General features: G+C 44.3%; 1 protein-coding gene across 6 annotated transcripts in view; it reads right to left on the reverse strand.

Annotated features, from left to right (window-relative positions):
* SLC4A11 (solute carrier family 4 member 11) overlaps window positions 1–24,303 on the reverse strand; it is a 250,855-nt gene that overhangs the window by 24,458 nt on the left and 202,094 nt on the right. For all 6 annotated transcript variants that reach the window (XM_075931011.1, XM_025179543.2, XM_075931014.1 and 3 more), the window contains exons 10-15: window positions 16,625–16,750; window positions 14,901–15,014; window positions 13,239–13,371; window positions 12,562–12,635; window positions 2,656–2,908; window positions 693–799 (exon numbers count right to left, since the gene is read on the reverse strand). In XM_075931011.1, coding sequence (XP_075787126.1) covers window positions 693–799; window positions 2,656–2,908; window positions 12,562–12,635; window positions 13,239–13,371; window positions 14,901–15,014; window positions 16,625–16,750 — 807 coding nt within the window. The remainder of the gene's footprint in view (window positions 1–692; window positions 800–2,655; window positions 2,909–12,561; window positions 12,636–13,238; window positions 13,372–14,900; window positions 15,015–16,624; window positions 16,751–24,303) is intronic.

Below are 24,303 nucleotides of genomic sequence, written 5' to 3' on the forward strand. Positions count from 1 at the left end.
GTCACTCAGGAAAAGATCACACGCTATACAATTCACCATTCCTCAGCCCATTTGGATGGAATGACAATCACACCAAAAGAGCCATTTCTTATTTACTTCCATACATTTCCTCATATCGTCCACCCACGTCATTATAGGTCAATGCAATTCCTGTCCCCAGTCTCTCTTCCTGATGTGGAAAAGCTGATCCAGTCGCCCAGTGAATGGTGTATCATTGTTAGATTTCCTTGTGTATCTTAGAATCACCCAGATGCTTTGGACCATGACACTTTTAATTAGGAAAATATAAAGGGGAGACTAAAAGAACAAGGCGAGATCATCAACACCACATCTGGACAGCTGGCGACATCCTTTCCTGCCTACTAATTACCATGCCCTTTTGTTCTTTAGGAGAATAATAGGATCAACTATTTCTAATAAACAGATACACATTTTAATGACATTCAAATGAAATAACAGACTTCAATAATGCTCTGAGAAACTACATGCAATACTGTTTGATTTGGTAGATGCACAAATCAACTTTCATTGAAGGAGGCATAATTATGCATGCATTGGCATGGTATTTAAGAGACAAGATACTGCAGCACTTTTTTATTTTAATGTTCTTTGTAATAAACTTTTTTTTTTTTTAAATTCCACATTAAGTGTCTTTCTCCTGGTAATTTGGAAGCGTAAACAAGCTGACTTACTTTCTATTTCTTTGAAGAAATAGGAGCCCACGATGGAGAAGGTTAGAACGGATATGGGTAAGGCACAGTCAGACAGGATTTCGCGGACTCTTGCATGCAAATAGGGGCTGTAATTATTTAAAAAAAAATTTCCATTAGCATCCAACATACTCCATTCTCCTGCTACCATGGTAATGCCACTCTCTATACTAAATGCTACTCAGTCCGCTCTGCTATTAATTCTTTACTCCCAGTATTATTTTTAAAAAATTGTTCATCATGTAATGTACACACAAGTTTTTTAAAACCTCAACAGCAGGCTACACATTTATGGGAAATCAAGGCTCTGAAGTCTGATGAAAATATCAGTGAACCCCAAAAGGGAACAAAATTTAAGATTCAGACTTTGAAAAACACCCACTGTCCTCAAGAGCTGATGGCTACCTGTTATTTCTAGGCTTTTCCCCCCATGTGGCTTGTATCAGCAGTATGCAGCTCCAGTACTTTTCCATTCTTTAACCATCCGAGTGGGAAATTTCTCAAAGTCCCCAAAAGGAGCAGAAGCACCAAATCCCATCGACTCTGAGAGAGTGTTGGGTGCTCAGCTAGCTGCCTTTCATGTTTTTGGAGGAAAGCAAGATGAAATGCCACCCCAGGAAATCCCCATTTACACTAGTAGGGTACATTTCGAAAGTGTTTCTAAACCATTTGGGAAAAGGCATCCACAGTGAAGTGGCAAAATTATTCCAGATAAATCCAGTGCAGAGGAATTACAAAGGGATCTCACAAAACTGGGTGACAGGGCTACAAAATGGCAGAAGAAAGTCAATGCTGATAAAGGCAAAGTAATGCACATTGGAAAACAAAATCCCATAGAAAATGATGGGGTCTAAACTAGCTGTTACCATTCAAGAGAAAGATTTGAGTCACTGTGGATAGTTCTCTGAAAACAACCACTCAGGGTGTGTCTAGACTACAGGGTTTTGACGACAAATGTGGACTTTTGTCGACAAAACTATACCTGCATCTACATTACCGCCGAGTTCTGTCGACATAACGTCGACGGAACTCGACAGTTTTGTCAACGGCAGTAAACCTCATTCTACGAGGAATAACGCCTTTTGTCGACAGAGTTCTAAATGTAGTTTCGGTCACCTCATCTCAAACAAGATGTATTAGAATGGTGAAAGGTTCAGAGAAGGGCAGCAAAAACCATCAGGGGGATGGAACAGCTTCCATATGAGGAGAGATTAAAAAGACGGAGTTTTCAGTTGGAAAAAAGACGATGGGAGGAGGGGTGTCATTACACAGGGAACTCCTTGCCAGAGGAGGCTGTGAAGGCTAGGACTATAATAGAGTTTAAAGAGAAGCTGGATAAATTCATGGAGGTTAGGTCCATAAAAGGCTATTAGCCAGGGGATAAAATGGTGTCCCTGGCCTCTGTTTGTCAGAGGCTGGAGAGGGATGGCAGGAGACAAATCGCTTGATCATTGTCTTCGGTCCACCCCCTCCGGGGCACCTGGTGCTGGCCACTGTCAGCAGCCAGGCTACTGGGCTAGATGGACCTTTGGTCTGACCCAGTACGGCCGTTCTTATGTTAGAGGTTTTTAAGTTCTTAGTTCAGGAGGCACTTCGCCTCCCCTTGCTGCGCCGCGCTTCCCAACTGCTGGGAAGGGCCTGGGGGTAGGGGAGCGGACATAGTATCTAGCTCCCCCGCCCCACTAGGGGCACGCGGTTCGCTCTGGTGCCGTACACCCCTAGTGGGGAGAGGAGACCTTGCGAGCTCCCCCGTTCCTAGGTCTTGATTGGCCTGGGGGCAGAGGAGCAGCAGGGCAGCTGTGGGCTGCATCAACCCGCAGAAGCCCCTTTCTAGACCCCGTTCTAGAACCTGGTCTAACTGCAGGGCAGACATCCCCGCGGCTCGAGACCGGGATACGACGGCGCACGCGTTTCCAGAGGGTCACGCAGAATCAAGTCTACTCACCTTTTCTTAAACTGATACAGCGTGTGCCCGAGCCACAGGGTTCCCAACATCAACATGAGACTGAGGACGGCAGTTTCGCGTCCATAGTGCACGACATCACTCATGCCCGTCTGGTTATCCAGCGACACAGACCTGCTCGCCGATGAATTCATCAAGAAGCTGGTATTGATGCTGAGGCTTGGAATTAGGTCAGCACGGCTACTTTCCAAGTAACGGTCTCCTTGTTGCTCATGGTGGTAATACTTCTTAAAAACTGCACAGACAATACAGAGGCGAATTTTAGCGTAGGCCTGTGACAATTCAAAGTAATTTGAGCTTGCAGTATTATTGACTTTCACGGTGATCTTTATCCGTAGGAGCTTTGGGGCTGGACAAAACGTGGGTGCTCTGCAACCACTGTCAGCCCCACTGATCAGCTCTTCCCCCTGCTTTCTCCATCTCAGTGCCTTCCACCTCCCGCGGATCAGCTGTTCAGCCATGTGCAGGAGGCCCTGGCGGGAGGGGGGAGGAAAGGAGCAAGGGTGGGCAGGAAGACGCAGAGCAGGAGTGGGGCTTGGAGAAAGGGATGATGTGGGCACAGGACTGGAGGGTGGAGCACCCCCCTGGGAACTCAGCACCTGTGAATAGTTTAGTACTCTAATGGCACCATTCACTCTGCTAAAGGTAAGAGCTACACTTCTTCCTATGGAAACCCACTGCCCCTCCCATGCCTCTGCCCATATCCCCCCACTACAAACTCCTCTGAGTTAACCCTCATTTGTAATCTACTGGCTACTCCACTTCCCACCCCCCATTCCACCAGCATGCTTATTAAAAAGGCTTTTATCGTAAAGGTCGAACCTCTCTAGTCCGGCAACATCCGTGGTCCAGCATGATTTGAATTAGTTGGGTGGCCACTTATCATGGGCGTGGCCAAGTTTCCCATAAAGTTTGTTTTCAGCCACTAGGCCCTGGTTCTCAGCGTTCTGTGCTGTGACTTAGCTCTAATTTACCCCTCAATGTCTTCTAAAAGCCGAGTGAGCAGTGGCAGTGTTGGTAATGCTACTAGACAATATTGACCTCCGGCAAATTTTCTAGTTTGGCACAGGTCTGGTTCCGAAAGTGCCAGACTAGAGAGGTTCAACCTGTATTATGAACACGCAACAGGTACTTTGCGACGCTCACTAATGCATACTTTTTAAGACGTCAAAGTAGTTTTATAGGACAGATAAATTAACTGAGAGATAATCTGAATTTGCAAAACACATTGAGTCACTATGGCTTAACTAGTTTAAAAATTACCCTCCAGAGTGACTAACCCAAACATACCTGCTTTACTACCCAGGTTCAATACCCTATAATGCTTCATACAATCCATAACATATAGTGAGATCATCAACATTAAGAGACTTCACCTACATATTTATAAAACAGACTAGCTGCTGTGAATATTCCATTCACAATGGTATTAGAGGAATATTTGTGGAAGGGTTGGCACTGGATGGGGTCTAACCATATATGACGGAAAATGCTGTGGTCTCAGATGTGATAAGCAAGAGTCTGGGGAATTGATTAGGAAAAGCTGCCAGGAAAGGTAGTGGGTAAAGTGTAAGATAAGGACAGTGGCCAGCCAGGAGGAGAGAAGCAATGGAAAAGGAAATCGATTAAGGGGAGAGATTATGTGCCAGCCACCACAGAGAAAGTCAGTGAGGAAAGGTGGAAAGTGACTTTGGAGACCTTGAAGTTGTATGTCGAGCTCGCTGAAATGGTTTTGTCAAAATATTTTTTCGGACAAAGTTGGGATTTTTTTTTGGTGTTTTAAAAGCAATCAACATCTTAGCAGACACTTTTTATTTTGGTCAGAACTTCCCAGGGTTGATGAAAAACAAAAAAAATGAACATTTTGGTGTGACATTTTGGATTTTAGGAACTGTACATTTTTTCCTAAAAATGGCTTTTAAAAACCTTTTTGTTGTTGTTTTATGTTTCGTTTCAAGTTTTCCCAAAAAAGCTATAACATTTCTATAGAAAAAACCCCTGTGAAACAGAATTGGCATTATGGATCGGACTTTAAATTTCTGCTTGGGAGCCTACCCGAATGTAGCTATGACCAACTACACTGCCATTTTAATGATGGCTCCCAGGCTAATCCTGTTGCTATTGCAGTAGTTACTTGGGCATGAGTCAAATAACAGGATTCCATTAAGCCAGACACCACTGCACAAACAAACAGTTAATAAAAAGATAATCTGTGCTACAGAGTGGATAGTTTAGGTTGTAAGAAGACTAAAGTGGACTAAATAAATGAACGGATAAGGGATAGCAGTAAAGCATGCAAAGAGTTATGCACTGAGAGAGGTCTTAGGTTCAATAACCAGATGTGTATTTTTAAAATAAAAGTTTTATGACTGAGGTTACAACATCTTCAAACTCTGCCCCCAGACATTTACATAATTCATGTTCTACCTTTTACATTTCTCTTGGATTTGACATGGAAATTTTTGCTTTTGCTGCTAGACTGACATTCATTGTCAGTTTCAGCAAGAATCTAATGCACTCACACAATTCTTCAATGCAGCAAACATGGCAAAAGAATATTTATTCCAATAAATTTCTCTTGGATTATTACTTTCCTAACAATTTTAGGTTATGTATGCTTTTCTTAAGAACTGCATTTTGGGTAAAAGCGGTCTTGCTAGATCAACACTTCAGATTTCAACCACTGAGGGAGTTTCCTTCAAGTAGAGGTCTGAGATCTGACCGAATAATGTACTCACTGGTCATTATATATGCTGGTATTGCCCAATACAGCCAGAAGTCAATGCTAGGGATCCCTCAAGCACACCACATATTAGAAATTCAGCAGGAAAACTATCACAGAGGAATTAAATAACACCTCAACACCACCACCACAACTCTCAAAATGTTTTACAACATTAATTGCACCTACAGCACCCCTGCAAAGTAGATATTGTCATACCCATTTTACAGATAGGTAAACTGAGCCATGGAGTACTGAACCGACTGGGCAGGAAGTCAGTGCTGACGTTGCAAAACAGAACACAGATGTTTTGACCTGCAGGCTATTTCTCTGATCATTAAAGGACACTCCTAATAATAGTAATGGCAACAATGCAGGAGTGGTTGAAGACCTGTAACAAGTCTCAGTTATTCCCAACTGTTAACCCAATGGAAATACACATTTGACCTTGGTGATACTGAGACACATCTACTTAGGTTCAGATCCAAAAAAAAGAAGGCACAGAAATTCAGAATAATGCTGATTTCTCAAGTCATCCTGTTGGTCTAGTTATCACAGATGTCGTAGGAACAATTAGTGATTTTATATTTAGTGCTACTGTGGTACTTGAACACAACAGGATAGGTTTGGAAGTAAGTATAAGTTTTAAAATGACTTTCAAGATTGCTACAGATTCATGTCACTTCTCATCTTACTTAAATGTAGCAGTTAGATTATAAGTATTGACTTTGGATTAAGTATGGGGAAAAATGTAGCTGATATTTTCACCCACATTTTACTTGTGCGTTCTGGTTGGAATGACGGGCCATTACATATCACAGTCTGCCATGTAACAAGGATTTAGTATTAATAATCAGCTGCTGTATACTAAGTGGTCTTTTCGGTGACATTACAGGACAGCTGAGCTCTCTGCATGCATTCATTAGAGAAAGCACTTTAAACTAGAAGGCTGTATGCTTTAAACTGAACTGTCCGAGAATGTGGTTTATTTCTAGTTCCCTCTGATCCTGTTAACTTTTTGTTTGCTTCAGCTGTTACTGGACTGTTTCCGGCAGTGCAAATGTCAAGATCAAACAGAACCACAGCTTAGGTGGCCGGGGCCTGAGTTGAAAACAACTGTCACTGGGCTAAGAAGAAGAACGCATGTGTTTGAACTGCTCTATGTGATAATACCCCGCTCCCTAAGTTCCTGCATATTTAAGCAGACCTTGCAAAGCATACAGAGAAGCAACGCGGTTTAGCAAATTATGGAAAGAGACATGGTCTTCCTTTGGAAGCAGGAATGTCATAGCAGCGTCATGTTTGGCCAGCTGATGCGTTATGCAACCCACCAGCCTGCAGATGTCCAAAACAGGCCTCATCTCCCTTTCGATCTCCCTCATGGCATGTCTGTCCCTCAACAATAAGGGAGACAAAAATGGTTGTAGAAAGGTCAAGTGTTCTGCTGGCTTTACAGAGCACGCTGGGAGCAGGAGTCAGGTTTGTTTGGAGCCCTTGGTTTCAGGACCTGTTGTCCAGAGTCCACGCGGCTGCACATAACCCTTGGGCATCATTGCTCGGTGAGGCCGCAGGAGACTTTATAAAAAGTGCTGGTGGAAGCCTCATTTCTGTGATTCTGCCCGCCCTCGTTGAGCATTCAGTAGGCATACTGGAGACGCAAGCAGACAGAACTAAAACCAATCGATCTCGGGGGGTGAGGAGGGGGATACGGCAATGGCAAACCTCAATATCCCAGGTGATGGGAAGAGAGATATTTGGAGCATTGTAACAGGCTGTGCTTAGAAAAGCCAGTCATGGAGTTGCGCAGTGAGGATCCCAGTCATTTCAAACACACCGTACAAATACTCGAATGTAGGATGTCCTTCAATGTGAAAGAGCTGTGCACCTAAATTCCCATGGTCCATGGCTGAAAGTTGGCCTTGGGATGTTGACATCTAGCATAGCCAGGGTTGTTAGCACGGCCTAATATTAAGTGGCCCGACCCCACCCAATTATAAAACTCTGGTTTCAGTTGCTTATACAACTTCACCAAACTTCAACCATTTGGGCGGAAGTTGTAAATGTTGTTAGTCTGCATCAGGCCAAATTTTTTTTGGAAAATTTTAGCCAAAATCATTCAGTGATTTCAGAGAATAAGGAGAAGGGAAATGCACTTAGTTGAACCTTTACTTTGAGATACTCTAGTGCCCTATGCTTAGGAGGAAGGACTTGACATTTGGCAAAGGATGTGCCTTTTGGCATCTCTGTGAAAATCTGCCGACGTTATAAGCCACTTAAACTGCTCAGTAGAAATTTGTTTTTATTTTGCAGAGAAATTCCCTGAAGATTCTTTCGGCACTGGGCATGCTCCAGCCAGGGGGTGAATGGGCCTTTCCCAGCAATTTCAGTTCTACACTGCTAGGGCGAGGCATTCAACTGGGGAGCAGGGAACACGCCTTTCCTGCCCTCTCAATGTCCCTCCTCTCCTGCTGAGCCCAGACAACGTGGAGGAAGCTGCCTGCTTTGAGCACACAAGGAACCCGAGACAGACCTGCAAGGGAGGGAGTGATGCAGCAGGAGAAATGGGCAAAGACACTGGACAGGAAACTGAGTGGAACACAGCACAGATTGGATAAGGAGCTCACAGAGGGACAGAGGAAGGAAGTAGGGATGGGGAATGTGGTTACAAGAGGAAATGACTAGAGGTTAGGGAGGAGGAAAACTGACGTGGGGGACAGGAGATATCAAAGGGGAGAGTCTAGAATTTACAGGTTGAGGAGGACGAAAAGGGAGAACGGGCAGAAGAGTCTGTACCCACTAAATCGCATCCCCTCCAGCGCCTGGAATGGAACCCAGAATTCATGAATCGCACTGGTCCTCAGCTGTTTGCCAAGACTTTGGCAAACTGTGTGGCTCATCCATCTTTGGGTCTGGTCCACACAGAGGGTGGAAGCTACTACGATTGGCTACTCCACCCATTCAAGTAGCAAGGAGGGACTGAGGTTGTGTGTTTTATTTTTGATGGGGCGAGCGTTGTACAGGTTGCGTATCCTGCACAGAACTGGATTCCATCCCTGTGTCTGCCAAAGTTTCTAAGTGATGCTAGAAAGCTGCTTCCACAGGTGATTGCTAACTGCATGTTCCTCATTTTCTGGGAGACCAGTGTGGGACCCTAACGTCTGATTTACAAATGTGCTGAGCACTGACAGCTGCAATCGAGGTCAATGGGAGCTCAGCTTTGAATGGAGGAAATGCTGATTAGTCGGGAAAAAATAGTTCTAGGCAAACCGGGCACCCAAAATCAGATCTCAAACTCTGTGTGCCTCAGTCCCCCATCTGTAAAATGGGGATAGAACTTCACCTCAGCAGGGTGTTGGGAAACTAAATTAATGATTTGACACGCACTCAAGCTGCCGTTACCAGTGCCACAGAAAATGGCAAGCTAGTAATTCTGCCTTCATAGCAGCGTGAGCAGTGTGCAGTAAATAAGCCCTGGGCCATGCACTGAACAATGAGGAGAAACAAATAGGGAAAGGCTACTCTGAGTGAACACAACTCATCCGGGGTGTTGACTGAGGTGGGGGTCCTGTGGAAACCAGAGCACGTGAACATGCAATATTTTTAGTCTTAGGTGCTGCAAGACTATTCGTTATTTTTTAAGTTTTTCCTGTTACAGACTAACTCGGCTCCCCCTCTGAAGCTCTTGCACATGCAATCAAAGGCTGTATCATACTGCATATGCACCAGGGGCCAAATTAAACAGTGCTCAAACAACCCTGATTCTGGCATTTCCTAACTTTTCAAAGCTTCACTTTGCAGGCTTCATAATGTTCTTTTACTGCATTTCTTGAGCGTGAGATATAAAGAGCAGAGTTTGCGGGTTCTAAGAACTTCAGAGCACACCATGGGACCAATTCCATTGTAAAAGATTCAGGGCAGCAGAGCTCAAAACCCCTTTCGCCCTGTTAGTATCAGACAAAAATCCCTCATTCAAAGTATATTCCAGGCAAGGCAATAGGAACACTGCCGATATCATACAACCTTGCTCGTGCCTTATCCTATTGTCTAAGTGAAGGGAAGACTGCAGGGGATGTGTTACTCTTACCCTAGGTCACACATGGCAGAGGAACACAGCAGAGAAACTATGAACTGTGACCAGTCGGGCAGACAGACCAGAAACACTTACGATAGTGGACGACCTTCAGCTGGAGGGCGACATGCAGCCCATCGGGGTTCTACGTGCTGTTTATTTACCACTGCACATGCGCACAGTTGCCAGATTCTGCTGGTTTCTAGTCAGAAAGTTTTTTTCCTTACTGTTATTACAAAAGCGACGTGCACGTAAAGCACAAGCACCTTGCACACAACATTGTGAGAGCTGGGTGCTCCCACTACAGCCAATCAAAGAGCTGCTATGGTTCAATCAGCACCCTCTATAAATTCTAGATATGCAAGGGTAGTGAGCAAAACTGCCATATCCCGGGAGACCCCGTTACACCAATCTCATGGGCCACTGAGAGGAAGGCGGGCCACTATGCAGCCCACTCACTAACCTTGGCACCCATCAGTGCTTTAGATACACCGAGAGGCATTTACTGCAAATCTGTAGGTTTCCCTTTAAGGGAGCTTAATTGCAGAGCTCCTTCCTAGACAGTCGCTTCCCATTCTGTAGGTGTGAAACAGATTGTTCCTTCCTAAGTGGAGAACTTTACATTTGTCCTCATTGGACGTCATCCTATTCACCTCAGACCATTTCTCCAGTTTGTCCAGGTCACTTTGAATGTCGACCATGTTCTCCCGTGTGACCCTATCCAACCTGGATTTGTGATTCATGGTTTGTAGCAGGTGTTCTTCTCCGGCGTCCTTGTGGCACAAGCACAGCCTGAGCACTTACGGTCTGGCAGACAGGCCATGGCGATTTTCAGAGAGGCTGAGGTAAGTACAGAATGCTCTGAAGTGCTGAGCTCTGCCTACTCCCACAGTGCAACGTAAGTGGTACCTAGTTCCACTGCTGACGTCCCCTTTCAAACAGGACTATCTTAATGCAGGGCTACTCAACATGCGGCCCGTGGGGCGGTTTGGGTTTACGCGGGGCTCAACACGCGGCCCGCGGGTGGGATCCTTTGAACATGGCCTCCACTGGAAACACGCTCCATAACGGTGAGTCAACAGAATGGTCTTCTGTTGAGATGCGTTTTTGTAGTTAAATTCCTGGACTGTCATTGCTCATTAAAAGTGCTGTCATATGGCTGGAAATCAGGTAAATATGGCATTTTACTAATATCAGCAGAACTGACTTAAATGGGGCCTGTGTGCTGTATAGTCTTGCCTTAATCTTTGCATTCATGTCCGTCAGTGTGAAAGAAGCTACAGGCAGTCCCCGACTTACGCGGATCTGACTTATGTCGGATCCGCACTTACGAATGGGGCTTTCTCGCCCCGGAGCTCGCAGGCAGCGGTCAGCCATCTCGACCTCCGGGGCGAGAAAAGCTGCTCGCGGTGCCACTGGTCTGCTGGGGACCGTCTCCAGCAGACCAGGGGCACCGCGAGCAAAGCCGCAGCTGTGGCGGGGTCCTGTGCCAGAGCAAAGCCTCAGAGGCGAGGCACCCCGCCGCTGCGGCTTTGCTCCCCGTGTCCCTGGTCTGCTGGGGGGGGGCGCAGCTAGTGTGCCCCCCCCCAGCAGACCAGGCTTTTGTTGTGGACCCTGGGGCAGAGCAGCTGGGGCGCTGCCAGTTGGTCCTGCAGCGCCGCTCTGGGCACTACTGGACCAACCCGACAACACCCTAGCTGCTCTGCCCCAGGTCCTGATTCAGCCGCTGCTGGTCAGTTTCAGCAGCGGATGAATCAGGACACCTGGGGCAGAGCAGCTGGGGTGCTGCTGGGTTGGTCCAGTAGCGCCGAGGAGCAGCGCTACTGGAGCAACCCAGCAGCACCCCAGCTGCTCTGCCCCAGGCGTCCCCAAGTCAGCCGTTGCTGAAACTGACCAGCGCTGACTACAGGAAGCCCCAGGCACAGTTGCTCTGCCCCGGGCTTCCTGGAATCAGCGGCTGATCAGTTTCAGCAGCAGCTGACTTGGGGTTCTTAAGTTGAATCTGTATGTAAGTCAGAACTGGCGGTCAGTTTCAGCAGCGGCTGAATCTGGACGCCAGTTCCGACTTACATACAGATTCAACTTAAGAACAAACCTACAGTCCCTATCTTGTACGTAACCCGGGGACTGCCTGTATTTGCATATATATTTGCATGTATATGCAACCGCACATAAGTTGTGGCCATTAGCATGTGCTGTGTGTATCTTAATTAAGTAGCTGACACAAAATACAGGACTATGTAGCACTTTAAAGACTAACAAGATGGTTTATTAGTCTTTAAAGTGCTACATAGTCTTGTATTTTGTTTCAGCTGCATCAGACTAACATGGCTACATTTCTATCACTTAGTTGAGTAGATCTGCCTTAACGGGCGCTGGGCACTTTTTAGAGTGCACTAGCAGGGTTTATACACGACAGCTGGAGCACATCACTTTACACCACTCTGCATTTTACCTCCTTTCAGGTTCGGCATAGACTGGAAGGACAGCTTTCACATAGCCCAGTGCTATTGACATGGACTCCAAAGTCCTAGTAGGATACTCTAAAAGTTAAGGTCTCTGTTCTGCCCACCCCACCCAATTATGCCCCAAAGTTTACTGTGCTGTTGATGGTGGGAGGGAGAATGGGGGTAGGTAGTCCGCTGAAACTCAAATGATGGTGAATTTTTGATGAAAGGGGCTTTGAAAAAGAAATGACATGGTTCAGTTTAGAGTAAGTGGGTGGCAGGAAGCAAAAATTTCTACCGTGTTACTAAATTGTGCCTTCTCCTTTCAATTTCAGTCCCTGATCCTAACAACACAACTGAAACCAAAAAGACTACAATACAGCCTACATATCCCACATAAAACCTCGTTAGAAATTCATCTCCCCATCGACCTGTTTTAAAAAAAAAAAAAAAAATGGAAGACCCCTTATGATGACTAAATAGACAAGCAAATGCTGCATACACTGAAAATCACATTTTGCTGGGTATTCGATAAGATGGTTGGCACTGAAAAGAAACTGAAGTTATGGTGGCAATCCAGCCATTTTCTTTCTACAGCAAAATTAAGCATGGATCAGAAGCAAGGAACAGCACCTTTTTTCAGCGCTTACCTTTGATAATCCCTTTGACTGCATCCAGCACAAATGTAATCGATATAAAAAGTGCAATGATTTCTTCTGTTGATCTAAAAAAAACCAAACCGCATGGATTAATATGGTCAGTCACAAAGTCTGAAGTTCCCCCACTGTATTAATATACTTGTTATTTTATGGGGCACGCGTACAGAGTTTCACACACATCTTGAAAGCAGAAGTACTAAAAACTGGAATGAGCACATGCCGTCCAAAACCAAAGTTACATATTCTTAGTTGAGCGTATTCTAGTTTTGTCTCACAGGGCTTGTTTACATGGCATTTAGTTTGCTAAGAGCGGGGATACAAATATACCATGACCCAGCCTGCTGAAGATTAACTGTCCCCGCAGACCCTGCTGATGCGTATTAACAGTTCATTAATGTGCTTTGATCTACTCCTCTTTGAAACGGGACTAGATCAAAGCTCACAAATAAACTGTTAATACACAACAGCGAGGTCCACATGAAAAGTTAGCCCATGACCGGGTAGCATGGGCTCAGTTTATAGCCAACTTTCTGTGAACTGTGTTCATGTAAACAAGCTCACAGATTTTATGGCAAATTCGCAATTAGAAACTTCTGGAACACACAATTTTCTGTTTGCTGAGTAATATCGCCAACATTTGACTTCCCTTGAAAAAAAGCAAGAGTTACCTTTTAAAGAGCTTCATTACAAGACTGAAGTTAAAGAGCGAGTACAGGACAAGGAAAAAACTGTTCCACAGTCCAATCCAGGCATAGAAAGCACTAAAATCCAAGCTGTAGTCATCACATATCCCTCGGATCACTGCAAAAACCAGTAAAACAGTCAGTGGTGGACTCGTGCTTAATATTTTATAGATAAACCATTCAGATTTAGAGAGTGTAAGGTCACAAGGGACCATTAGATCATCAAGTCTGACCTCCCTATGTGTCACGGGTTATTAAATTTCATCCAGTTACCCCTGCACCGAGCCCAGTAACTTGTGTTTGGCTGAAGCACTAATTTGTTCAAAGGCAGTAAATAGGCAATAGTTTCGACTCCATCTGCCAACACTATGGACTGTTCCAAATGTAAAGGGAAGTTTAACGCTTATAGGAAAGAGAGACAGACTTGCATTGCGTATTTTGACCATTTCCCTGCTGTTGAATTTTCTAGGTGCTGTGTAGCCAAATCTCATGCAACACATCTCAGCATTCCATGGGTTCTCAAGGCTTGTAAATGGACACTGGCAATACAGCACAAGCAAAGGACCAGTCAAAAAACTGTTAACAATGTCTGTACCGATATTTAAAGTATGATACTTGGGGGGAAAAGATTGTTCAAGTGGTTCTTTAGAAGGCAGCTAAGTAATAAGCATCTCTGCAGTGGAGAGCTAAGCCACCAAACTACCCCTCTGTAATTTGGCTTATTGGACCTCCCTCGTCTCCAATTACTGGGAGATCGATGCTGCGGAGATCGATCTCCCAGGGTTTGATTTAGCTGGTCTAGTAAGGATCTGCTAAATCAACCGCTGATTGTGCGCTGTTGATTCTGGTACTCCACCGGGTTGCGAGGAGTAAGGGAAGTCGATTGGAGTTTCTCCGGTTGACCTTCTGCAGCGGGAACCCTGTGGAAATTTGTTGCTGGCGTTGCATATTTTAGGCTGACAAGGAGTCCTGTGGCACCTTATAGACTAACAGATGTATTGGAGCATAAGCTTCCATGGGCAAAGACCCACTTTGTCAGATGCACGTTTGTGGGTCTTTGCCCAAGAAAGCGTATGCTCCAATACATCTGTTAGTCTATAAGGTGCCACAGGACTGCTTGTCGCTTTTGCAGATCCAGACTAACACGGCTACCCCTCTGATATTTTAGGTCAACTTTCTTCCCTAGTGTAGATATAACCTATAATGCAAATACTGGGGGATCCAACTATCTTGTACCTCAGCTAAAAAAAACTATAGTTGCTGGCTAGCCATTGATGAAAATGCACCCATCGCACCTTATCAAATCAATTTGTAAAGGATGCATACTGCAGTTCCTGATCCTCAATGCATACAAAATTTATTCCCAAGGGAGAATAAAAGAAATCTCCTGGAAATTACATTTTATTTTAATAAAAAGCTGTATACTTTTTTTCATTAGAAATGAAACAATTCTACTCACAAACATTCCCTAAATCCCATTTGCAGGGCTGAAAGCCCGTCTGTAAATTTCAGCTTTGTGGCGTCGTAGGCCTGGGACAGATTTACTAGCAAAGCTCTGAGGCAAGCGAGGCTCTCCGAGTGTGTCACCTCACCAATTCTGACTACATCACGTCCTCCTCCATCTGCATTACACTTTGGTAAACTTACCATTGATGTACAATGCCAGAGGAGCTGTGGTTAAGAGTACAACCAGTGGCTGCCCTGAAAAGAGAGCATATAGAAGTCCACCGATGCATTGGCCCACGATCGTCTTCTGCACATCTACAAATAATTCAACAGTATATTCGTTAAGGCCAAGGATTTACAAGTCCTACTAAGGGTATGTCTACACTATAATTAAAGACCCACATTGGCTCAGGCAGGAGCCTGGGTTCTGGATCCCACGAAGAGGGAGGGTCTTAAGAGTCTAGGCTCCAGCTGTGCCTGCAGGTCTAAACCACAATTAAAACAGCCCCTAAGTCTGAGTCCTGTGAGCCCAAACCAGAGGACACAAGCCAGCTGCCCATCGCTAGACCAGATGGATTACTACACTAATGTCAACTGCCCAAGTCACGAACGCTAGCACCTAATAGCACATGCCGAGAGCAAGACTATTCCAGAATGGAACTGCCCCATAGGTAGCTGTTACCATACATAGAGCACACTCATTCCTAGGGAATTCAGACTGATGATACATAACCAAACTTGCATTCACAGTCTAAAGAGAGAGACGGGATCCCAGGCAACTGCCCTTTCACATGTGAACCAGAAGGATTTTCTTTAACGAACAGAGGTTCTCCAACCTATTTGACTACATCCTCATTCTGTGCATCTCATCACTGGCACCCTCGGGTTCCCTTCAAGTAGAGAGAGAGCCATCCAGGCAGAGCCGAGCGCCATGGCTGCTGGCTGGGTGCACAGCTGTGAATGCAGTGCCGCACCAGGAGCAGCACAGAAGGAAGGGTGGCAAAGGGTAAAGTCAAAACCAACGTGTGGTTTCTTTTGTCAATATCTTTTTGCACTGCAGACTTAGCACTTCATTGCCAGTCTTGCTGCTCCTGCTGCCTGGGGACTGACAGTAGGAGACTTGCCACTGTCCGCTGATGAGAGATGAGTCCAAACGTGGGTAGAGGGGTTCCAGCTGTCAGCCCCCGGCAGAAGGGCTCCAGTTGTCCCCTTCATCTCTTCCCCCTGATTCCCTGGGTGTGCATAGCCTTCTTGCATGAGCCCGAACCTCCAGGGACTGACAGCCACTCAGAGCTGACAACTGTGCCCTTTAAAAACAAGAATGCACCATTTGCACCTTCCTGGACACATCCCTCCTCCTCCCCCGCCACTGGTTTAAAAGAGAAGCAGAAAGCAATTTTTCACACACAAGATGATGGCCAACAGGGCTGGAGTCTCATCTACAAGAGGGAGCTACTGAATTGCAAGCACAGTGTCAAAGGGCTTCAATGCAAAGCTGGATCAGGTCTCTAGTGGGGCTAGGTTAGGTATAAGAAAAAGCAAGTACCTTCCACGAAGTGCTCTGTATTCCATTAGCAGCCCAAAGCCCCAGGCAAGCACAGGGCCCCGAGTGTGTTACGTGTTTTACAGGCATGGAGCAAGCGTGAACTTACAACCATGTGCTCAAAATTACCTTGACTGGCATTGCAACATGGGTAGTACAGAAAACAGTTACAGGTTTGCACCTGTGTGCACCCAGGGACATCAGAAATGTCTGTATTAAGAAAAACAAGGCGGAAGCACAACCGTCCCTATTGTTACTGGAAAAGTCTTTACCGATGTCTCCTCCACCAGACCTTGCTTATGTCATTATTTCCCCCAAACTGAGCAGACATAAAGCAACCCTGACAAAAAGATAAGAGACAGAAAAACCGTGGCAAGCTCACCAATAGCTCCGCTTGTGTTTTCATCATTTAGGGAACCAAATGCAATGGATGGTAGGAGGCAGGCAAAATATAAAAAGATCATCGTTGTGATGTACTTTCCAATGGCCTTATTATTCCCAATAATACCTGAAATACACCAAAAAAGCAGAATAAATCAATAGCACAGCTGAGTCTAGGGTGTTAAAACATTGCTCAGATACAGTCACGCAGATCATTGGTGACAAGAACTTAACTGCTAAAATGAAACAGTGGCAGTGTAGTTGGCATGCATTTAAACGATACAATTCCTGATGGTCTTTATCCCCAGTTATAGTACGAAGGCAAGCTATGGCAGCTAGCCCCTAAGTAGCGAACATGCGTAAGAAACAACATTCAGCGTTCCAACCTGTAAACCTACCTTCATTATGGAAAATCCCGTTTCTGTTGAAGTGACTTGTTTGCTATTTATGCACTAGATTTGATTTTTCATTACATTCGCACTTAGAAATTATTTACAGATACTTCTTAGGACTAAGGAAAAGACTTAGGTGAAGGACACTGGGACAGGGTAACAACCAAACCTTATGCTAACGGGTTTTTTGGAGGCTCGGGAAAAAAATATTTTTCATTTTAGCGCACATCTGCACTCCTATCTGAGACCTACTGTATTAGTTTAGATGGACTATATGGCCAAAGGCATTAACATAAATCCAGTCACTATCCTGCATTGAACAGGTTTGGTATATGGATGGTGTTAAAGACAGAAATCTGTGTCTTGACAGGGAAAAGAGAAAATGTTAGTTCAAATGGCTGGGAGCCATTGCTGTTGGTGCTGTCTAAGTCCAATCCCATTTATTTTTGGTGGCGTTGGAGATTCATCTGCAACTGGCAGGGCTGGGGACGTTTTCTGGAGCCATTTCTCTGGCTTGGTCTGGCCAGGATATCTCACAACAGGATGGGGGTCCCACAAAATGGTGGGGTGGCAGACATGATGGTGAAGTTTGCTTCGGTAGCCTCTATCTGATCCTTCCTTATCCTCCCCCAAAAAGGAGTGATGGGCAGAATAACCTATCCCATCATTATTTTTTCCCTCCAATTAGGCCCAATATCTGACACACCCGTTTTGGTTTGGTAATTTAACAAACAAGATTATAACACAGTCCTTGCATTATATCACCATGGCCTTTTTGTATAGACTAATTTAGTCACTCTGGTTTTTTTGCACCTGTTTTAAACATTCATTATTGAAAACAACTTGACCTATTTTTTCATCCACATTTGTTGTTAAAGGTTATCGAAATATTTTGCCAACTTTTATATATATTTACTGTTGAGCTGACAGCTGAGGTAACTTTATCCAAACAGACCAAAATTGAAAGTGCCAAAATGCCACCAGACAGACTGTTCTAGCAGACAGACATTCTAGCATCGTCAGAAACAGGAAATACTGGAAATCTCAAGAGAAAACATGTTTTTGTTAGACACACAGCCTAATTTCCAGACCTAAGAAGTTTGGACTGTTTGAATGTGCAAAGCAGCATTTGCGTTAGAGGTTCTTAACTAAAAATCAAGCATATGAACATTTTGCAACGTGTCTTCAGTTCCAACATGCTAATCAATTATCTTCTCAGTTCAGAATGGATTTGTTAAGGAAAAACCACCCCAGGTATTACACTGGTTCAGACAGACATGTGACCATGTTATAGCCTTAAATCATTAACACACAGGGCAGAGGGGGGAGAAAAGTGTAACTGAACATCAAAATTTTACAAAACAAGTGATACAATACAAGAATGCCTATGTTAAAGTTATATTCAGTTTTACTGTTGCTGTGATGGTCCCAAGATATTAAAGAGACAAGATGGGTGAGGTAGTATCTTATATCAGATCAACTGAATGAATACTGTATCAACTGTGGGCGCTCTCTCTCTCTCACTCTGGTTTTGTCCTACAAGGAAACCTGCATAAAACCTTCAAAAGACAAGCCTGGGAGTTTAAATTCATAACTTTGTAAGACACTAAAAATCATGGTCTTAAAAATAAAATCCACTTGATTTCTGGCCTGTGTCTACAATCTGTAACCCACTAACTTTTTGTTGTATGACTGCAGCGGTATTAACGGATCAGTTCACCTTGAACGGTCCCTTAGATTAGAATGTATATTAACCTACTTACACCAAACGATCCGTTCCATGTTGCATTTAGCTGTGTCACCCTGTGTATTTATCCCAACCCCTTAAGAAGAGCTCTTTGTAGTTCCAAACCTTGTGTCTCTCACCTGAGGCAGCTGGACCAATACAAAATATTACTTCACCCACTTCATGTCTAAAAGGTTCTTCTATTCAACAGCCTGTGTCGGCAAATCTTTTGTCACTCAGAGGTGTGAGTAGTCCATTATGAAGTGCCATAAATTACACCAAGAGAAGAGCCACCTTCCTTGGACTGGGCAGGGACATTTGCAGCACATAGCTTGCAGTCTAGCTGTGAAATTTGAGTGCTGGACTAGTAGTAAAACAGTGTCTTAAAAACTGAGGTACATCTACAGATTCAAACTGCAAGAGATAATGCTTATTTGTAACATCTCTAATTTTTGTGCTCTATAATATCCAAACTGTTCAAGTAAAAAACATTTCCAACTTTTGAAAAAAAAATTACACGTAGCCCCTTCTGGAAAATGCACAGACTAAAGTATTGTTGGCATCAATTTACCGGTACTTTAGTACGCCCATTTATAACATAATTGATTTTTAAAAAAAGCAGTAGGAGGCGGATACACTTAAATCTATTAATTTTACATTTACAGAGTAAACTTGAGACATTCAGGGAGATGTGTGGGTATAGCTATTAGTACAACAAGTGTTCCTTTCCCATTAAATTAACTATTAAATAAAAAACCATCTGCTGAAAAGTTCAATTATTCTGACGTGCTTCACAGACAAAGCTACATCTTTTAAACCCAAGGCAAAGTATCAATCATGTTTTAATTATGAAAAATACTTTACAGATGATATCCTCTGAATCATTCTTAAAGCAGGGCAACATGAACACACTTCATGCTGCAGTGCCACATTAGAGGTATTTTTCACCTGTATTAGTAATTTGATAGATAAAATCTGGTTTTCTGATCTGCCTCTTACATCCATTCCAATTAAGAATTTCACTGTAATTTGCGGGGAACGTGAAGGTGAAAGAAAGGAGTCGGCTTTATTTTCTTAAAGAGTGCAGATGGATAGAATGAACAATTTCTTTTTGCTTGGAGGAAGACAGCTTAGGAGGACATTTTGGCTACGTCTAGACAGCGGTGCTATTTCGGGATACCAGAAGTATCCCGAAATAGCTATTCCGCGTCTTTAAACGCTCTCATTATTTTGAAATAATGGGTGTGCTACTCCGGCATCCCTGTAACCCTCATTCCAAGAGGGTTAACGGACTTGTCGGAATAGCACTTTATTTCGACATTTGGCACTGTGTAGACCAAGGTTTGTGAAATAAGCTATTTCAAAATTACCTCGTAGCAGAGCTTGAATTGTGTAGCTTATTTCCAGGTAAGGGTGCAGTGTAGACGCACCCTTTCTTTAAGCTGGAGAATTCTATTCAACTGAATCTTTCTTGGCCAAAAGGGAAAATACATTCACGATTCAGGAAGCTAAATTTGAGAAGACTACTCAGTGGGATTCTACCAGCTTAATATCGTGTATTTCTGTTGGCTATTTATTATTTGCTCCAGACTTCTATCTGCGTGGGAGTATGTATATTATACGACTCCAGATTAATGTTATTTTTAAGGGCTTCAATTCCAACCACGTGAGCCTGAGCCGTGCATATAATTGGTGAAAGTCTGTACAGTTTGGTAAATACAAGCCAGACACACATCAAGAATCCTAGTTCCATGCACATCAAAGGTGCTGGGATTTCACCTCTAGTCTTTCTGCTGCAAAACCACAAACCTCTTCTGAGCGAAAGTAGAGTCTCCTTTAGCTAGCATTAGCAGAGATCCCTTATTTTTCACCGTGAGGACAAAACACACACACACACACACACACACACACACACACACACACACACACACACACACACACACACACACACACACACACACACACACACACACACACACACACACACACACACACACACACACACACACACACACACACACACACACCACTCCTGCAGTTGTGACATACCAATACCCAGACAATTTAATGACCAGTCTTGTTGGTCTATTCATACATGGCTCCTGTGCCGTCTGCTCAGACTGCTATCTCTACTTCCTCAATAAAAACAATGCCTTCTCTGCAACTTGCATCTCTGATGAGGAATGCATGGCTGTTTCTCAGTTTGGAGGTAGTGGGATAGCCCAATGCCTCCAGTGGAGCTTTGAGACGATCCATCTTCAAATTTGCCGCTCTGTGGAAGATCCTTGCTGTTCCTCATCTTTTTCATTCCATGCATCCATAAAAAATGTCAGCACTGCGCTTTCGATTGCTGCAAGAATGTTAGCCCCTCCGCCCATATTTAGTGCTGACTGCACCATTAATGGTATTCTACATGCTACGGATGTTGATGGTGCAGCATTGAGACGCACTGAACTAGGTTTCAGCTGTGCCCACTAGACTAAATATTGCATTAGTTCTCAGTTTCCCGTGTACTGCCTGTGTGTGCATGGCCATTTCAGCGGGTTAATGCTCTTCTTATTCTTCTGCTTTCGGTGTCAGGTTCATTGTTCATTTTATATACTGACAAGCACCCTAAAATGATTTGAATTACATGAAAATTTCTCTTTTAAAGAAAGCTGCGTTGCTGGGTTTTAAAAAATCCTTTCAGATATTTTACAGTGAAATTTTTTAAAAATCATTTGCACCTCTGTTGGCGCTGTTGTCGGTTGGGCCTGGGATGGCAGTAAGACGGCATCACGTTGTGATGTGCAGCGAGGTTTGCAAGGGAGAGATTTGGGCTCAGTTTGATCTGCTGCCAAAGTTTGTTCCATCCTAGGAGCTTTTCACTGAAAACACGCTATTCTGCCAAACGAAACGCAACCTGGGACCTGTTCTCTGATATGAAACGAGGCTTACAGGATCGGTCGGCAAAGGCTTCCCCAGGCGACCGATCCACGTCTAGACTATCATGCTGTGCCGGATCAGCTGATCGTCGGCACAGCGCGGCGGCCACGTTTATTTTAACGAAGTGGGGATTATTTAAATTCCCGCTTCTTTGCCTATGCCAGGTAAACTAGTTTACATGGCTCCGTCGACGGAGTCATGTAGTCTACACATACCCTCAGTGTGCTTTATAAACCCTCACGAAGCTCTGTGATGAAACAGGCATGGAGAGATGCAGCGACTTGCCCACTGTCACACAGCAAGTCACAGGCACCATCTTGTGGTCTAGCCATCACACTCAAAAATGCACATATCAAGCAACAATCATTTTTAATTGCACCGGGCACTTTACCTCCACTTCTGAAAATACGTTTCTCTGCACACAATTGGCTCATACGAGACACTCAGACCCTTAGCGCGAGATTTTCAGACCTAAGTGGGGACGATCTAGCGAAGACCGTAACGCTGTCTTACGCCACTTTGTTCTGGTAGTCACAGACAGCCGGGAGACACCTTCAGCCATCTGGCTATGTAGCACAGGGAGGATAAAGGAAACGAGACCCATTTACTTAGCCCAGCAGAACTGGAGTGCAGAAGGCAAACTGTTCCTTGGCCTCGCTGGTGAGAGATAACAGAAGGGCTGAGGGGTGACCGCCCTGCCTTTACGTGCCTTTTCAAGCCTATTACAAAATGGACAAAAGAAGGTGTACAGCACCACTATGGGACTGGAGAGCTCTCCAGTCTGGGAAGGCTCTCCATTCTGGGTGCTGTGATCGGACACAAGGGGGCGCCATAGCACCGTGACTGCATGACACGTGATGCCACTAACTCCCATTAAGCTTGGCTGCCTCTTCGACATGATTGGCTGAATGGTGCCACGACCCCGAGCGCCAGGTTGCAAGACCCGGAAAGAGGAGACCCTTCAGGACAGGAGCAGCTGCTGCCGGATGATCCTAGAGCAGGCTTGCTCTCCCAGCCCATCACTAATGACTCATCTGCCCCCGTGGTTGCAAAAACTGGCTCCACCAATGCGTCATTCACAAACTGCAAAATATATATGAAAAAAAAATTAAAGGCTTTTCAATCACCAATTAGCTTTTGTGACCCTCCTGCTGGCAGAGAGACAGGTCCTTCCTGCAAACTTTACTATACATACTATATATAAAATGATAGGGTCAAAATGGACGGTTACCTCTCAAGAGAGAGATCTTGCAGTCACTGCGGATAGTTCTCTGAAAACATCCTACTCAGTGGGCAGCGGCAGTCAAAAAACCAAACAGAATGTTGGCATTATTAAGAAAGGGAAACATAGTAAGACAGAAAATATCGTATTGCCTTTCTGTATGTCCATGGTACCCCTGCATCTTCAATACTGTGTGCAGATGTGGTCACTTTATCTCAAAAAAGATGTATCGAAATTGCAAAAGGTTCAGAAAAGGGAAACAAAAATGATTCAGCTACGAACAGCTGCCAAATGAGGAGAGATTAATAACATTGCAACTTCTAAACTTCGAAAAAAAAACTACTATGGCATGACATGACAGAGTTCTATAAAATCATGACTGACGTAGAGTAAAGAAGTAAAGAAGTAAATTTACTCCTCATAACACAAGAGCTAGAGGGTCACCAAATGAAATAGGCAGCAGGTTTAAAACAAACAAAAGGGAAGATTTCTTCACACAAAGCACAGTCAACCTGTGGAACTCCTTGCCAGAGGATGGTGTGAAAACCAGGACTTTAACAGGGTTCAAAAAAGAACTAGTTAAATTCAGGAAGGACAGGTCCATGAATGGCTATTAGTTAGGATGGGCAGGAATAGTGAGTGTCCCTAGATTCTGTTTGTCAGAAGCTGGGAAAAGACGACAGGGGAGGGATCACTTGATGATTGCCTCTTCTGTTCATTCTGTCTGGGGCAGCTGTCAGAAGATGGACCATTGGCCACTGTCAGAAGACGGTCCATTGCTCTGACCCAGTATGGCCATCCTTGTGTTCTTAGGAGCCCTGGCTCTATGAAAAGGAAATCCAACATGACACATTGCTTGGCACCTTTCATTCTAACATGTGGTGCTGTCTGAGTTATATGAACCCCCAAATCATTGTAACTTTCATTACTCCTGGATCTCAAAACCAACTAGAATATAAAAAAATGCTATTGGTCAGAAGCTTTGTATGCTGGCTTCTATCCTGAGACCGTTTTTACAACAGTTACAGACCCTTGAAAACAGAAGTTCTTTCATAGATTCCAACAGCAGAAGGGACAGTTATTTAGTCTGCTCTTCACATAACATCCCTAAAATAATTCCCTAAAGCATATCCTTTTACAAAAAGTCTAATCTTGGTCAAAAAACACAAACAGTGAGACCAATTCCACCATCAATTAGTCTCTAGTTTAACTCTTATTAAAAATTTACACCTCATATGCAGTTTGAATTTGTTTAGCTTGACAACCAGCCATTGGATTGTGTTGTCCCTTTCTCTGCTAGGGTGAGGGGCCCATTATTAAATATTTGTTCCCCGTGTCACCCCTTAACCTTTTCTCTGTTAAGCGAAATAGACTGAGCCCGTTGAGTATATCTCATGGCTCTTCTCTGACCCTTC

Source organism: Pelodiscus sinensis, chromosome 5 (genome assembly GCF_049634645.1).
Source record: "Pelodiscus sinensis isolate JC-2024 chromosome 5, ASM4963464v1, whole genome shotgun sequence".
Lineage (NCBI taxonomy): Eukaryota > Metazoa > Chordata > Testudines > Trionychidae > Pelodiscus > Pelodiscus sinensis.